The sequence below is a fragment of the Ochotona curzoniae genome, unplaced genomic scaffold (genome assembly GCF_017591425.1).
Source record: "Ochotona curzoniae isolate NIBS_2020 unplaced genomic scaffold, NIBS_Ocur_1.0 patch374, whole genome shotgun sequence".
NCBI classification, from domain to species: Eukaryota; Metazoa; Chordata; class Mammalia; order Lagomorpha; family Ochotonidae; genus Ochotona; species Ochotona curzoniae.
Genome location: NW_024466944.1, coordinates 149,960 through 166,944, shown reverse-complemented (window position 1 = coordinate 166,944; position 16,985 = coordinate 149,960). Strand labels below are relative to the sequence as shown.

General features: G+C 35.0%; 1 protein-coding gene across 3 annotated transcripts in view; it reads left to right on the top strand.

Annotated features, from left to right (window-relative positions):
- LOC121167472 (prostaglandin-E(2) 9-reductase-like) overlaps positions 1-9,590 on the top strand; it is a 65,675-nt gene extending 56,085 nt beyond the window's left edge. Inside the window, exons 3-9 of one of the 3 annotated variants that reach the window (XM_040996894.1) lie at positions 434-550; positions 1,378-1,455; positions 1,874-1,996; positions 4,684-4,783; positions 5,363-5,559; positions 7,420-7,502; positions 9,351-9,590. In XM_040996894.1, the coding sequence (XP_040852828.1) occupies positions 434-550; positions 1,378-1,455; positions 1,874-1,996; positions 4,684-4,783; positions 5,363-5,559; positions 7,420-7,502; positions 9,351-9,393 (741 nt within the window). In that variant the 3' untranslated portion in view covers positions 9,394-9,590. The remainder of the gene's footprint in view (positions 1-433; positions 551-1,377; positions 1,456-1,873; positions 1,997-4,683; positions 4,784-5,362; positions 5,560-7,419; positions 7,503-9,350) is intronic. The other 2 variants (XM_040996898.1, XM_040996896.1) reach the window with 2 other exon arrangements.
- Positions 9,591-16,985: the final 7,395 nt, after the last annotated feature.

Sequence of the window (16,985 nt, the reverse complement as noted above, 5' to 3'; positions counted from 1 at the left end):
GAACTGACTTCTAGATCTTTTATTGTTTCTCCTGTTTCTTCTGTTCTCTTATTAATACTTTTCATTCCATTTTAATGTGATTTCTTTGAGTTCTTCATTTCTAATATTTCAGTCTGGTTCTCTTCTGACATCTTGGAATTTTCTCTGTATCCTCTATCAAATGTAATTCAAACAGTGATAATTATCATTACTTGATAAAATATTTATCTCAGACATAACATCACCCATGGTTCAATATATTTATGAATAGTATCCAAATAAGTGAAATAGATTATGGGAATATATCTGGACACATGAAGCACAAAAAGAATGTATTTTCCTTCAGTATTTGTCACTTTTTTTACTAGTTTAAAAGTCTCTATATTAATTTATAGAATCAAAAAGTTTAGCTATTTTATTCATCAGCGCAACTTCTACTGTTTAATCATTATAGCTTGCATCTATGTTTCATCGACCAGAACTGGTTCGACCAAGTCTGGAAGAATCACTGAAAAAACTTCAACTGGATTATGTTGACCTCTACATTATACATTTCCCAGCAGCTCTGAAGGTAGGCAGTGAGCATCTTTAGATTTATTTCATTCTAGCTGTCAGCATGATCACCATTTCCATGGAAGATCGGTACTGGTAAACATAGAAGCCTACTTTGTACAAGTTCTATAAACTACTCAAGCTTGTGTAAGTACTAGAATTTATTAGGTTGTATGGCTGGAGAGCTTAAGCTATGAGTAGTCTTACTGATCTGAAGTAACCTAAGATTTTTTAAAAAATTTTATCAGTAATTACCACTTATACTATTATATATTTACTTACTTTTTGACTGAGTTTTTTTTTATTAGAGCAATATATGCTTGTTGGGAATTATTAAATTATAGTGATTAACATTTGATAGCTTCTCTGTACCTTGCAACATTAAAATTATTAACCAACAGAATGTTGATACATTTGACCAAATGCTCACCACAGGATCCTGATGTTTTTAGGGAAAGGAGGTAAATTGAATGTTTAACCTAGGTCAAAATTGCAATCTATTATTGGTGCAGATAAAGGGAACTTAAGTATGGACACTCAAAGTGAATGAGAGGCATTTCTCTGAAGTAGAACACAATACAACATAATTCATGGTACCCAATTGAGACCTACAAAAGAGCATTTCGAAATTCACATCATATAAATGAGAAACAAAGGAAGTCTGTAGCATAATGGCTTTCTTTACTGCTTCATGCACAGTATACATTGCAAATATAAGCATATTAATATTGCTGCATGTACTTTCTGGGAATTTAATTCGCCAACACTGAATTCATGGGGATGTTTCACAATGAAGTGAGTTCTTGAACTTGGTGATATAATGAAAAATGATTGTTTCTATTCCAGCCTGGAGGAGATAGTTTTCCAATAGATGAACATGGAAAATTAATATTTGACATGGTGAATCTGTGTGACACATGGGAGGTAAGTATTGAAAATAATGGGGATACATGTATCAGGGAGAGGGTGGTGTATCATGTCACAATTCAGAACAGGATTTTCATTGTTTGATGTAGAAATTAATGCCTTTGGTGGTGATGATATGCTGGAGTATTGATGGAGGAAGGTAATACTGGGATATAACAGAGAAAACAAATAAGATTTAGTAGCAATGAAAGCAAATCCGTTTTTTTGCGATTACATATGGTATTTTTTTCTGATTTCGTAAGCTGGACACAGGAATTACTGTTTTTTTTTTTCTTACTGTCACCATTTTCTCCATTTCTGTACTAGCTTTTCACTTTGGACCAATTACTTTTAGTTTCATTGAAACGTGACAGTGTTTGACCTTATATTATTTTAGCCAATTGTGGAAATATCTCTTTATTATCTTTCCTTTTAGGCCATGGAAAAGTGCAAAGATGCTGGATTGGCTAAGTCCATTGGGGTTTCCAATTTTAACCGCAGGCAATTGGAGATGATTCTTAATAAACCAGGCCTCAAGTACAAGCCTGTTTGCAACCAGGTAAACACTCTAATTCTCCAATCCTGCTTTTCGTTCTCTTCTTCCTATCCATTTGAACAAGAGGCTCTGCTTCTCAATCTACTGTGTAGACAGAAGAGTCTATAGGCAGACCCTTCAAATGAAGGGGTGATTGCATTCTCCATTGCCTTTGCAAGCGGTAATGTCTTGGTGAAAAACTGAGATTTTAATGCTAAAATATTGGCAAAAATATGAGCTAAAGCATGATAAATAATCAAACCTCACTTTGGCACTGGGTTTTTCCCATATTAATGAAGGATACATTGGACAATACCTGATTTACCAACTGTTGGAATAAAATAGAAGGCACGGAATATAAGAAACAATGTCACAAAAACATGGTATGGATAGTTAATAAAAACTTAGTCAAAAATGGGAGAAAACAGATGACAAAAGTTGGTGTGATTCTCAGATAACTGAATTATTTTTATTTTATTTATTTAAAAGGCAAAGTTACAGAGATAGGGAAACACGCATACACACACTCACTCACACACCACATACACATGAAGAGAGAGAGGTCTTTCATCGTTTCTGGTTCATTCCCAAATGGTGTCACTGAGCCAGGACAAAGCCAGGAGACACAAACTGCATCCAGGTCTCTCACATGGAAGCAAGGACTCTTGGTCTTGACCCGTCGTTCACTGCATTTCTATGCACTCATGAGCAGAGATCTGGGTCAGAAGTGAATCAGCAGGGACTCCAACTGGAATTCATATAAGTTGCTGACATTACAGATGGAGGCTTAGCCTACTCTATTACAGTGTCACCACCCAGATAACTAAAGGCCTGCTTCCATGTGTCTTGAAAAGCTGCCTAGCTACAGGAAAAGTCAGCTGGAGACTATGATAATGATCTAGGGAAGCAGGAGGAAGTTACCCATAACTATTTTGTGCCTGGTGATATGATGTAACTTAATATCTGATAACTTCCTATCACCAACTTTCAAAAATTTAGAATATTTGAAAGACTAATGCAAATCCTCAATGCTTCTCCATCAGTACTCAAAATTGTTTACATCATTTCATGTGTTCAAACTTGGTGGGCATATTCAACTGTATCTTCATACATATGTGCATTTTTTTCCTGAAGTTCTTGTAAGTATATGATGAATATGACTATTTACCCTTTACAGTAATTGGCAAGGAATGTTTTATGGCTGAATTTATTGTCCTGGAACTTTAAATTTAATTATTGTATCTAAAAGCATTAACAATTCTCTTCTATTGTTTAGCATTAGTCCTTTTTGTAATTTTCATAGATGCTCCCAAGTGTCTTGTATGTTAAATGTGAATAAGATATTAGTTAAAATATAGAATATTGTCCTGTTCCTCCTAATGTATTTTTTTTTCTAAAATCATCACTAATCATTTTTCCTATGCTATTTGAACAGATTTTGTAAGATGTTCTGGATTTGTCAGTCTGTTATCTTATTGATCACTGTTTTTCTAATTCAACGTCATGCAAGATATCATTTATATTTGAATGCTAGACAGCATTAAAGTTAAAGGATTTTGCCAACAACATGTCCTTAGAATGCCGTGCTAACCAATTTGTTCCCTATTGTGTAGCACAGAGTGACAGTGACAATGTGACTTGATCATTGCCACTAAATTATTAAAAGCAAGATCTCTTTTTGGTGCACTTGTTTTTTTAATTCATTGCAATTATTCATAAATTGTTAAAATGCAATGTCCAATCAAGGATGCAATACTCCTTAACAAGCTATACTATTCTTGGATGATTTTTGTCTTTAATGGTTTTTGCTTTGTGATTTGTAAATAATTGTTTGCACTACAATCTTTTTACCTTATCTACATGATATTTTCATCTTAGTTCAACATAAATTATAATTATTACCATGAGACAGAAACAATAGAGTCCCACCTCTTAAAGCAGAAAGAAAGTGATGATTGTGATAATCACTATCCACAGGACAAAAGGCTTTCTCTCTCTCTTTCTCTCCCCTCTTCTCCCTCCTCTCTCTCCTGCCCATTCTGCCTAACTATGTTCTCTTTATTCATAATTATGATCTCGAAGTTATTATACACACCATATGTTAAAATTGATTTTAATAGTTTTTTAAATGTTCAGTTCTGATTTCTATCTAAGTTTAATCAGGGATTTTTTTTTTTTAAGTTTTCCCATTTTCCCCCAATGATTTTTGGAAAACTTTTTGCTTTCAGGCACATTTAAAATTCTAGGCCCAGAAGATGCCTTTCTTGTCTCCTTTGTGCTGTGTGTCCTCTACTTTAACAGAAAGCTATTTACCAACAAAGGTCTGGTCACAGAACTGATTTTTTGACAGAAATGCTACTTATTCACCCATCGGTGGGACAAAATATTAAATTCACTGCTTTAAACAGTCCTTATGTGGGTTGGTGTGATGATGTAGCATGTTATGTTGCTTAAGGGGACCACACCATATTGCAGAGCTAGTTCTAATATATCCCCTGGCTAAATGTGCCCCTGCCATTGCCTTTAAAATAATTAAAAGGACAGGTAAATAAAAATAAGCAATGAAGCAAACTATAAAATCTACTAGATGATGGTATTTTTGGTTTGAATTTCATATTTCCTTTAAAATTTAGCTGGTTTTACTGTTTAAAATTTCCCTTTATGTTACTATTTCAGATAAACTGATAATTTTCTATTTTATCTGTTCACAGGTAGAATGTCATCCTTATCTCAATCAGAGCAAACTGCTGGATTTCTGCAAGTCCAAGGACATTGTTGTGGTTGCTTATAGTGCCTTGGTAAATGAAAAATGTAAAGCTAACATAATATAACCTTGATGATGAAATATTTTTTATTATTGCATTCTGAATTTTACAGTTAACTGCCAATTACCCAGGGAAAGGGGCAGGACTTGAATTGTTAGCAAAACATTGGACGTTATTAGTTTTGCTCTCCTAGGGCAATGATTGAGGTACACTTGCTAGAGTCTATCTCCTATTCTTTTTTTGTGTGTTAATTAATTTATTTTTATTGGAAAGTCAGGTAAACAAAAAGGAGGAAAGACAGTGAGGAAGATCTTTTGTTTGCTGATTCACTCTCGAACTGGCCATAAAAGCTTAGAGCTGAGACATCTGAAACCAGGAGCCAGAAGCTTCTTCTGGGTCTCCCATGTGCTGCAGCGTCCCAAGGCTTTAGGGCTGTCCTTAACTGCTTCCTCAGGCCATAAACAGGGAGCTGGATGAAAGTGGAGCTGCCAGGACACTAGCCAACTCCCATATGCTCCCATATGGAATCCCAGTGCATGCAAGGCAAGAACATTCGCCTCTGGGCTACCACATGGGGCCCTTATCTCCAATTTTGTTTTGGAAATCAATAAAACTGAACAGTCAGCCATGCTCTGCTTTTCTACCTTTTCTTCCAGGGTGGACCAAAGCTCCCCAGTTCTTTTGGATGACCCAGTGATTTCTTCCTTGGCAGAAAAACACAAGCGAACTCCAGCCCAGATTGCCCTTCGCTACCAGCTGCAGCGTGGGGTGGTGGTCCTGGCCAAGAGCTTCAATGAGAAGCGGATCAAAGAAAATATTCAGGTGATGGCTGGGCTATTACTAACATAACTCCTATAATAGGTAATTCTTTGCAGTCTCAAGATAGTGCTAAGCAAGCCTATTTCTGGTTTTGCCCATCCATTCAAGATTTGTGTGAATTTCTGAATCATAAGCAGAAAACAGAGAATAGGGTTTCAATATTAAATTGGTATTATAATTAATGGCCTTATACAAGTGACATCTTCTCTTATTAGCTGAGCTGCGGATGTTAGATTATCTGACTTTTTAAAACTAATAAAGTTTTAGTAATCCTATTTTTCACTTGAGTTTTGTGTGTTGTGAAGCACATAGTCAAGTCTTTGTTAAATTGATAATGCTTATGTTTTCGAGCAAGGACAATTATTCTACCACTTATTGGAATTCTAAAACAAAAGCCTGCCACATAGATTAACAAATAATGGAAAGCCTTATTTAATCTCAGGATATAATCCAAGGGCAATAAGTAGAAAAGTGCAAACATTCACAGAATTGGAATATTAATGTTTCTGGCAAATTCTGTTGATCACTTATTAGGCTAGGCCATATAAAACAATGGAGCAATGTGGAAAAGGTGGGGCAATAGGTGTTAGATTCAAAGGACATGGAGGGGAGAGGAGTGAACTATCATGAGGAATTCTAATAGATGTGTAATATGGAGGGTGTCTATTCTAGAACTTGACTTTTAGATGAACACATCTTTGAAATCTAATATCAGATTTTGTATCAGTATTCTAATTCTTTTCGTGATGTATTTTCATGACCGGAAGTCCTACTCTTCATGGAGTTAGATCTTCTGTGTTCACTTGCGACTGATGCAGGTTATATATTTTGGAAAATATGGCCTTATTCTACTGTATCATCTACGAAGCGTTATAGTAGCTTAATCAACATGGTCACTAACTCGACTGACATTAAATACTATGTGAAATACACATATGCATTTTTACTTTTTCTTATTTTAAATTATTTTATTTATGTAAAGTAAGTAAATTCCACAATACAGATTTAACAGCATAGGAATACTTTCCACACTGCCTCCTGCCTGTGTTCCTCACTTACCCTCCTCCTTCCAGAGTTAACCTTTACAAAAATTTTTACAATGACATACTTCGAAGTCACTTCACAATTATAGGCTTACTACTCCAGCAGGTAAAGAATTAAAAAACAAAAATACGAAGTAGAACAAAACCCACTATTTTTCCAGAGAATAGACAAAGGCTGTAAACAATAATCAGATTTCAAAATGTCAATCTTGCTTGCTATAGAAGGAGGGCGTTCCTCACAGGCTTTGGTGGGCACCCCAACCCCTGCCAAAGCTCCAGACCATTCTCCAGGTCAGCAGGGTCATAGATTGCCCTCTCAGCTCAAATCCCCTAGTCACAATTGGGAAAGGCAGATAATATGGTGGCTTAAGATGGTGCTTCCTCCCCACTATTGACCTGGGAGCTGGAAGGTAGGTCTGTGTGGCTCCTGATTATTGCATTGACATTTTTCATTTTCCTTGAGAGTATTATTATTATTACTATTATTAATTTTATTCTTTTATCAAATATCTTCCTCCCTTCCTCCAATTTTTCCTCTCTTCCTTCCTTACTCCCTTCTTTGTATGAACCTCCCCTCAATATCTATAGATAAGATGAATTTGGTTCTCCAGTTTACATTGAAATTTCTTTTAACTATAATGTTCTACAGGTTCAATATATCTTATTTAGCAATGCTCCTATTTTTATTTTTATTCAACATTTATGGATGGCTTATGTATTTTATTTGATGTTGTAAAGTATTTGGAAACTTTCAGAAGTTTCCAATTTGATAAACATACAGTATAAAATAATTTTTAAAACATTTCTATTTCTCAAATAGGTTTTTGACTTTCAGTTGTCTTCAGAGGACATGAAAGCTCTAGATGGCCTGAACAGAAATCTTCGCTATACCATTGCTGATATGTAAGTGACTTTGTAAGATATCTTTTTTTTGAAAAATTTTTTTATTATTTTTTTTTATTGGAAAGGCGGATATACAGAGAGGAGAGACAGAGAGGAAGATCTCCCGTCCGATGATCCACTCCCCAAGTGAGCGCAACGGCCGATACTATGCCAGTCCGAAGCCAGGAGCCTCTTCTGAGTCTCCCACATGGGAGTAAACAGTGAAAGTCAAATATATGTTTAGAATAGTCAATAGTATTTTGGCAAAAGTTAGAAAACATTTTTCATACTAGTGACAAAGATTCTTTGCTAAGTTTAATCAGGCCTAAAATCTGGTGTTAGCAAATAGCCTCATTAAATCAGTTCAGCAGCCCCTACTCCTTTCCTTGATAGCCAATTATATTCATTACCTTCCACCATACCCTAGGAGATGGTTGATCTCCAGGCCTATATTCAGCAATAATCCTGCTTACCTCAGTTTACCAAGAAGCTCATTTACCCTTGGTGTTTCCTAGAAGAGGAGTTCTTAAAGGTAGATTTTAAACCAAAGGTGGGGTCCCAGCACAATACCCTGGTGGCTAAATTCTTCGCCTTGCATGTGCTGGCATCCCATGTGGATGCTGGTTCTTATCCCAGTGTCTCCATTTGCAATTTAATACGAAACAAAGATAAGCAAAAGTTAAGCAAAATCATTCTAGAAAAGAGAGTAACAAGGATTACATATTTCAACTACATGTGAGAATTTTAATTCATGAAAGAATAAATTAGGTATTTTAAGAAAGATTCGTTCATGCAAAATGATATGTGCTAAGAATTTTAGTAGATAGTTTGTAATGGTTAATATTTTATAAGTTTAGATCAAATGAGGAATGCAACAGAGACACTATAAAGAAGCACATTGTCAAGCAATAAATAATTCCTACAACATTTAAATATTTTAATATCACTGTATTTTCCATGGTTATTAAAATAAGACATAAGGAAATTATATAGAATGTGCTTTGACATTGTACTATACTGTGGTACCTTAAAAATGCCATTCTTTTAAAAAAAATTTAAAGGTTTATTTCCTTTTTGGAAAGTCAGATATATAGAGAGAGGAGAGACAGAGAAGAAGCTCTTTCATCTGATGATTCACTCCCCAAGTGGTCACAATGGCCGGAGATGAGCCAATCCAAAACCAGGATCCAGGAGCCTCTTCCAGGTCTCCCATGCAGGTGCAGGATTCCAATGCTTTGGGCCATCCTCGACTGCTTTCCCAGGCCACAAGTAGGGAGCTGGATGGGAAGCAGGCATGCTGGAATTCAAACCAGTGCCTATATGGAATCCTGACGTGTGCAAGGAGAGGATGTTAGCCACTAGGCTAATGTGCCAGGCCATGTTTTTTCCCTTTTTAAATGTAATATATTATGCTATGAATGAGATGGGCTGAGGCCAAGAAATTAAAAACTATAAAAGATATCAAGTTGCTAACAGTAACATAATATTTTATATTGTTAGACAGTATGAACATGTGTTGTTGGACAAAAACAAACAAAATAAATTTCTACTTCCATAGAAAAGTTGATATAAGACAGCATTGGGTACTGCTTTGCATTACTGAAAGATGAAGCTAGCTAGAAGAATATGCTTGAGTTACATAATTTGCACATTCTTTATGTTAATATCCTAACAATGGGATATAATTGACCAATTTGAATATGATTAATATATTTGCTGCAAAATAATGTCCAATAACATAGTTACGGTGTTGAATCTAGAAAAAAAATGGTTATTAACTTGAACCCTAATGGTACATGGAAAAATCCCTTCTTCTGCATTTAGAAATGTGGTGACTAAGATTCGATGGGGGCATTTTTCTCATTTCAGTTTTGCTGGACACCCAAATTATCCATTTTCTGATGAATATTAACATGAAGGTTCTTCTACTGACTTCTATCACAAGCTCCTGCCTGTGGGTGGTGATTCAGGAGAGCTCTCGGAGGCCTGGGCACCTCGCTTCTGGATGAGCTGTGCTGCTAACCTAGAGCTGCTAGAGCACAAGGCCTTGGCAATACCTTTTTGCTGTTTACTGAAAATAAAACAGTGCTGTACAATAAAACCTCAATACCAGATCTCTGCCTAATACTTTTGTATTTTGTTTCACTTTGATTCCTTAGTCCCTCAAGCTGATTTGCCTACAAGTTTGCAGATCTGTAGGCAGCTAGTCCAATGAGGTGGCTGGGAATGAGTGTGAAGAATTTTCTATCTTTATGGAAAATAGCTGAGAGATTTTTAGTCCCAATTTCTCCACTGCTTCCAAGAACAAGAAACACACTTTTAGAAGCTAGAGATGATGTGATACAAAAAGGATAATCAATGGTCCAGTTTGTGAATTATAGCTAAAGAAAGTAACATGTTTGGTATCCTTAGGTAGGAGTGGTTAAAGGATTCATCCAGAGGGATTAGATACCACATACGGGGGAGATTGAGGAAGAGGAGTTGAATGTGTCTCTGCTTGGGAATATTACCAATGGTCTTTTGATGATACTATACATAAAAAGTACCTTCCACATATTTTTACTAGGAGCCACATTTGAGGTTGAGAAATGTACTTTATTTGTTCTTGGAAAGAAGTAATAAAATTGCTACAACATGCAGTTCTATAGAAAATCAAAGAAAAAATTCTGATGATAACATACACTACTAAATCTGTATTCCTGAAAGATTTTCATGATATAAAATATATTTGAATTCATTGTACTTGAGGGCTTTAAGTGTCTTATTAAAAAACAGACCAAAAATATTCAACAAAAAATACCCCAAAGTCATTAAATACTAATATCATGACTATTACAATGTTAAATTATACATAAAATTATCCATGTTGTCCAAATTTCCATAAGTCTTTTCAAAATGTTGTATGGAATACAGTACAATATTTTAAAATGTGTTCACATTTTGGAACAACTGTTACTAACATGTAGCTCTGTTTTGAGTAACTGTTGATAATATAATAATAGGGAGGATATAAAAAGATTTCAAAAAACATTGCTTAACCAAGAATGTCAAAGAGCTCTACAATGATGCTTAGAAAACAATAATTAAAGAAATTGAAAAAGACACACAAAAATATGGGAAATTCATCTTTCTGGGATTGGTAGAAATATTATTAACTACTCTATTATTATTAACTACTTTTGAATTAACTAACATTGAATGTACAAATTCAATGCAAATCCCATGGAAACAGAGTGAAAATCTTCACAGACAAAACAAAAGAAAAATTTTTAAATGTTTAAACAAATACCAAAGATATTTAATACCCGGAGAGATATTTAACGATGAAAACAAAGCCAGAGACATAACAGGGATTTTAAAACATCTATGAACTCTTGTAATCCAAACAGCATGATGCTAGCATAGAAACAGATAGATGAATCAAGGGAACAGAACAAAAACAGTTATCTTTGACAAAGTTTGAAAACATGCTCATTGGAGGAACAATATTTTCTTTAAAGGAAACTGCAAATAAATATTCTACTTTATGCTTCATACAAAACATAACCCCAAATGCATCACATATATAAATATAGGATTCAAAATACTCAAGAAAACCTTACAGAAAATGCTACATGTCTTTGTCACAAATGACATTTTTGTTGTTGTTTTTAAATCCTTAAGATCACAGATAGCAAAAGTAAAAATAGACAAAAGAGTTATATCAAACTAATAGATTTATTCAAGGCAAATGAAATAATCAGAGTTGAAGTGGTTCTCAACAAATGAATAAAATAGCTAGATACTATACATCGATTAAATATTAAAATATGTAAGTTCAGCAAATTCAGCAACTATAAAGCAAATAATCAAGAAAGTAAATATGAAAGTATTTCAAACAGACTTTTTCATAAAAATACAATGAACAAATTTAGGAAGAAATGCTCATCATGGAGATAACAAACAAACAAAAAGATGTATCTCATTCCAATTAGGTGGGTATAATAATAAAGGCATTCTTCCGAGGTGACTGAATAAGAAACATACCTGTGAATTTTGGCTAGGGAAAGCTGGTGGAACAGGAAAAGAAAAAGTGTGCTCCCAGAGCAAAATTGGAGAGAATCCTGCAGAAGAAACATTGGAGACAGCAAGGGGAGATCACATAGTCGTCTTAACAGAGCTGTTACACAGTGAGCATTAGAAACATCATGAGCACATCCTATGACCAGGGGCTAAAGAAGCAAGAGCTTAAAGGAGCAGGCTGCTACCACCAGGGTTATTGGTGATATCTTCTAGAACACAGTCTAGACTGCTACTAGAGCGAGAGCTTTCCAGGTGGAAGAGCACAACTCTTTCTTTCCTGCCCAGCTGGGAGAGAGGGTGTGATATTCTTGAAGCTGAAGAGAGGAAGGTAGAAGGGGAAATCCCTAAGCCTAAGGAACTGTATCATGAAAAAGAACAAATAAAGTGGGGCAGAATTAAGTTTGGAAGACATTAGCTTCTTCACTTTGTTTTCAGTAGTTTTTATTATTATTGTTTTCAGTAGTCTTTATTATTATGAATTGTCCCTTAATTATTGATCTGCCAGTATTTCCATGTTGTCACAGTACTATTTTTTACACTACATATTTCTTGGTATTTATCAATTTTGTTTTAATTGCCTATAATGTTGGCATATATTTTTCATGTCTGTCTTTTAGAATTATTTGTATTTCCATGGATGGTGTCATTTGTCAAGACTGTAGTTTCATTTTTATCTTATTTATTTTAGTGATTGTTTTGTGAAACATTCAGAAGTACGTGAAAGTGCATTTTGTTCACCAAACAATTATTTTGAGTAAGTGAAACATTAAAAACACCAAGGTAGACACTTAGAATAAAAAGATAATTAAAAAGGGGCATCTTCCATCATGGTACTGGTTTTCCAGGTCACAGAAAGTATAATAAACCAATAAACATATAGATCTCAGAAAACAACACAAAACATTTTTCTGCAGGGCTCTCCAAAGCACGAGGCATTTTAAAATATAAATATGTTATTTATTGTACCTGAAGAGTCAGAGCTATAGATAGAGGCAGAAGCAGATAGAGAATTTTTTTTTAGTTTGTTAATCCTCTCCTCAATGGCTAGAGCTGGAATGGTCTGAATCCAGAAACCAGGAACTTTCTCCCTTCCTATGCCACAAGCAAGGAGCTGATTTGAGAAGTGTAGCAGCTGGAACACAAAAAGTTGCTTATATGGGATGCCACAGCCAGCAGGTGGCAGATTAGCATGTTACATCATTGTACCAGCCCCAATTCATGACACTTAGCTTCAGTGACGAATAATCTGAGAAAAATTGTATTTATGCATCTTGGTTGCATATGTCTCAGATGAATTACATGTTTTGAGAAAGCCTGTCTGATGGGGATAATGTCATAAACATAAAAGTAGTACAAGATTTATACATTAGAAAGCCCTAAACTATCCATCTCTGAAAATTAGATTTGAGATCTTCAACATTGAGCCAATATAGACTACTCAAAATAGTTACAGACATTTTTAGTACTTGTCCCTGAAAGTTAATAAAGTTTGAAGCAATTTTATTTTGCACGCTTTTTAAAATATTTTCAAAGCAACAGATTTAGCTGATTCATTATATTCTGTATGATTGTACTATAATTTCATTATGAATTTGACAACAATATCTGGAAGTTTGGGGGTATTTAGTGTCTTCATATGCACAATTTCCCAGTTGTGTTTGAAGTATTTACGAGGGTGGGGTATAAAATATTTAATTAATTTTTAAAATCTAATAAAATATAATGAATATATGGTTGAAATTCAGAGGATGGATCAGTGAATTACTCCTTTGAGTTCCTGGCTCAGTGATGCTAGCAAGATCATTGTGTTTCTTGGAAAAACTTGAACAGTCTCAGTTTCATCCTAATGTTAAGTTTGGTGAGTAAAATCTCAGGAAAATATTCTGATGATCTGGAGGATATCTTTATCAAAATGGCATTTATTAATATTTTTCTTATTGGCGTGCACTCAATCATCTCCCCTTAAACACTCCTAGTATCTCATTCCTAATTGCTTTCAGAATAATCCTGCACACATTCATGGCCAATCCTCCTGAAAGGAAGCATCGTTCCTCAGGCTTCTGCAGTCCTTTTCTTTGAGCTGTGGGTAAGATGTCTCTGGAGCACTGTCTGTCCTTGAAACATTTGTTAACTAAATGCAACTAATTTCCTGCTCTTCAATGGCTAGACAGAAAAGTTGATAGGTAAGCACTTCCTATCCCTCTTACTAAAAATATCAATGGCATGGTTATTTATCATTTTCCACCATCAATGTCCACATTTCTAAGAAAATAATTTTTCATATTAATGAGTCAGAAGGAAACGAACTATAACATATATACATTGGTAAGTAAAGATATTGAGGAAAGCAAATAATCTATTGTTTGTCAGAAAACTGAAAACTTAACTAGGTTTTCTTCCTGTCCTGTAGAAATACACGTAAGTGAATATGACTTGCTAAGCAGTATCACAGATTAGAAGAGAGATCTCCTATCAGCAGCAAGTGAAATCTATGCCCCACTAAGATGCATGCGGAACAGAATCTGCTAAGGATCATGAAAAAGGTCTTCATGTCAATACTGATCAGATAATAGTTTCTAGAAACACAAAAATTAAGATGAAAGATACACAATCCTGGTTCCATGTCTCCATATCTACTGTAGTAAAGAAGTGATTTCTATGCAGCTGCTAGAAAAATAAAAGTTATCCCTATAGGACCCCTGCACAGTGACTAGAGGCTAAAGTCCTCACCTTGAATGCATGGAATCCCATATGGGTGCAGGTTCTAATCCCTGCTGCCCTGCTTTGCATCAACTGTCTGCTTGTGGCCTGGGAAAGCAGTGGAGGAGGGCCTAAAGCCTTGGGACCCTGTGCCCGCATGAGAGACCTGGAAGAAGTTCCTGGCTCCTGGTTTTGGACTGGCTCAGCTCGAGCCATTGAGGTTACTGGGAAAGTGAATAATCAGACTGAAGATCTTCCTCTCTGTCTCTCCTCTTCTTTGTATATCTGACATTGCAATAAAAATAAATAAATCTTTTTTTTTTTAAAAGTTACTCCTAAATTTTCCTATTAGTTGTACAGTCTGCCTTGTTCAGTTTCATGAATAAATATTTATAATATGTAGTTATTAATGATTAAATAATTCAGATTTCATTTCATTGCATATCATTTACACAATTCATGAATAGCTACTGATTCCATTATAATCCACCCTTCAGCTAAAACTATGAACAAAGTAACACAAATTTAAAATTGTCAATGAAAGCAGAAACTAATCCTGCCTTGTTGAGAACTAGACTCATAGAGCGATTATCAGGTGCACTTATGTTTTACTAATTAATTATTCATTTACTCACTACTCTTCACACACAACTAAGTGTGCTAGATTCAGAAACAAAAAGTGAATCCCTTTTATATGACAATGTTCCATGTTGAAGGAACTGTCCATAAAAGTTGAAGGTATATAAATTAATAATAACACAAAATACAGAGCAATAACCCTGAAACCTTTAATAGGTATTAAGAATTACTGTTGCTTGCCAATTTCATAAGTAATACAAACACATTATTCTTAACTTTTACACAGAAATAACAATATTATCAGTGACAACTTTGCAGGAGTTTTATAGTTTGATCTGTTTGGATTTGTGTCTCAAACCAAGAAAGTTCAGGAGCACCAATTTTGGAAATTAATGGTGAAAAAAATGTGTATAAAAACAAAAATAGATTATTGCAGCAAAGGAAAGCATCCGTGATGGAAAGGGTTACTGAGCATTAATCCAACAGAGAAGATTACACTGGACTTTACACTAAGGAAAGTTTGCAGAGTTTTGTGTGTAACTTGGTCAGTGATGACCTTCTGCTGGCTGGGAAATAGTTATCTAGAACTGAATGCAATATCTATAACTGCACTCTGTGCTGCTTTCAGCTTTTCTACAGTGGGGCATTTTATTCCAGGCATTCCTGTGTGTTAGCCTCAAGTCTCCATATGAATATAAAGACTTGAGTTTCCCTTTGCATATTGGACTTGAATCCCTTGCGTCCTGGGTCTCTGGCTACCTACGTCAGATCTCAGCAAATGTTTCCTGTCTCTATCAGTAACAGCATACCTACCATCTTTTGTGCACAAGATATTGTTACTGTCTTAGAATTTTTCAAGTGTTCATATTAATTACTACTATCAATTAATGACCATAATTATTTACATGTCACTGTACCGTATTAATTCTATTATTAATTAATTACCACATTTATTTACATGTTACTTATACTTACTATATTTTTACAATCAGCCAAAATGTTCATGGCCAGAAGGAATATATATGCACATATATACGCACACATCTACTTTTCAGTATTTCTAACTTACACATCCTCTAAACACACTATAACCTGCAGAGCACCGTGTGTCCATTTTTTCCAACAAGGAGAATTGGCTCTACACTCTTCTCCCTCCCTTTTTTTTTAATCTCTTATGTTTCCAAACATTTGTCATCCTGAGAATTGAGCTTTCCATATTTCAGAAAAATTCCAGAAAGACTGTCAAGTCATACAGATTCCAAATTTAGAACAATCCAAAGATCCTAAATTTCCCTCTATGTTAAAGGGTAAAACCTATTGAAATACTAAGATAAGGGAAAGCAAGAATTATTACGATAATATATCTCTGAAGAAATCGTTATTTAGGATTTTATTACAGTATATTAATCCCTTCCACCTCCCAAGGAAAATCACAGTTTTATTATGCAAATAAGAGTGTCGTCATGCTGACAACAGCTGTCAAATTGTTTTGATAACACATATTGCTTAACTTTAGAGGCATTGCAAAATGAGTAAATATAGATATCAACATCCAATACAAATCTTTCAGTGATTTTTTCAAGGCAGATTGGTTCAACTAAAGGTAATGGGTGATAGTACAGCGTCAGATATTAGAGAATGAAACTAGAGGTGAAATTTTCAAGCTTTTTTTTAAAACTTTCTAGAGCAAGATTTCTGTAAAGTGTGCGAACTAAGGCTGTTGCCATAGCATCATGGCATAGCAGGCTAAACCTCTACTTATGGCACTGGCTTCCCACTCAAATGACAGTTCAAGTGTCAGTGCTCCACTTCCAATCCAGCTCACTATTTATGGCCCAGAAAGGCAGCAGAGAATTGCGAAAGTCATTGCGCTCCTACACCTATGTGGGAGGTCTGGAAGAAGTTTTTGGTTTCTGACTTTAATTTGGTTTGATCAATTGTGATCCTTGTGACCATTCAGCAAAAGATTTAGTGAATGAAAGATCTCTCTCTCTCTCCACACTTCTCTTCTCTCCCTGCCTCTCCTTCAATCTATATAGCTCTGCAATTCAAATAAAAAGAAAAAAAACTTTAAACTTTGGGAACTACTAATACATTATAAAATGCTACGCTTTTTTTTTGTTTGTTTCCTTTGGCCCAACTTATCCATGGAGCGTATATCAC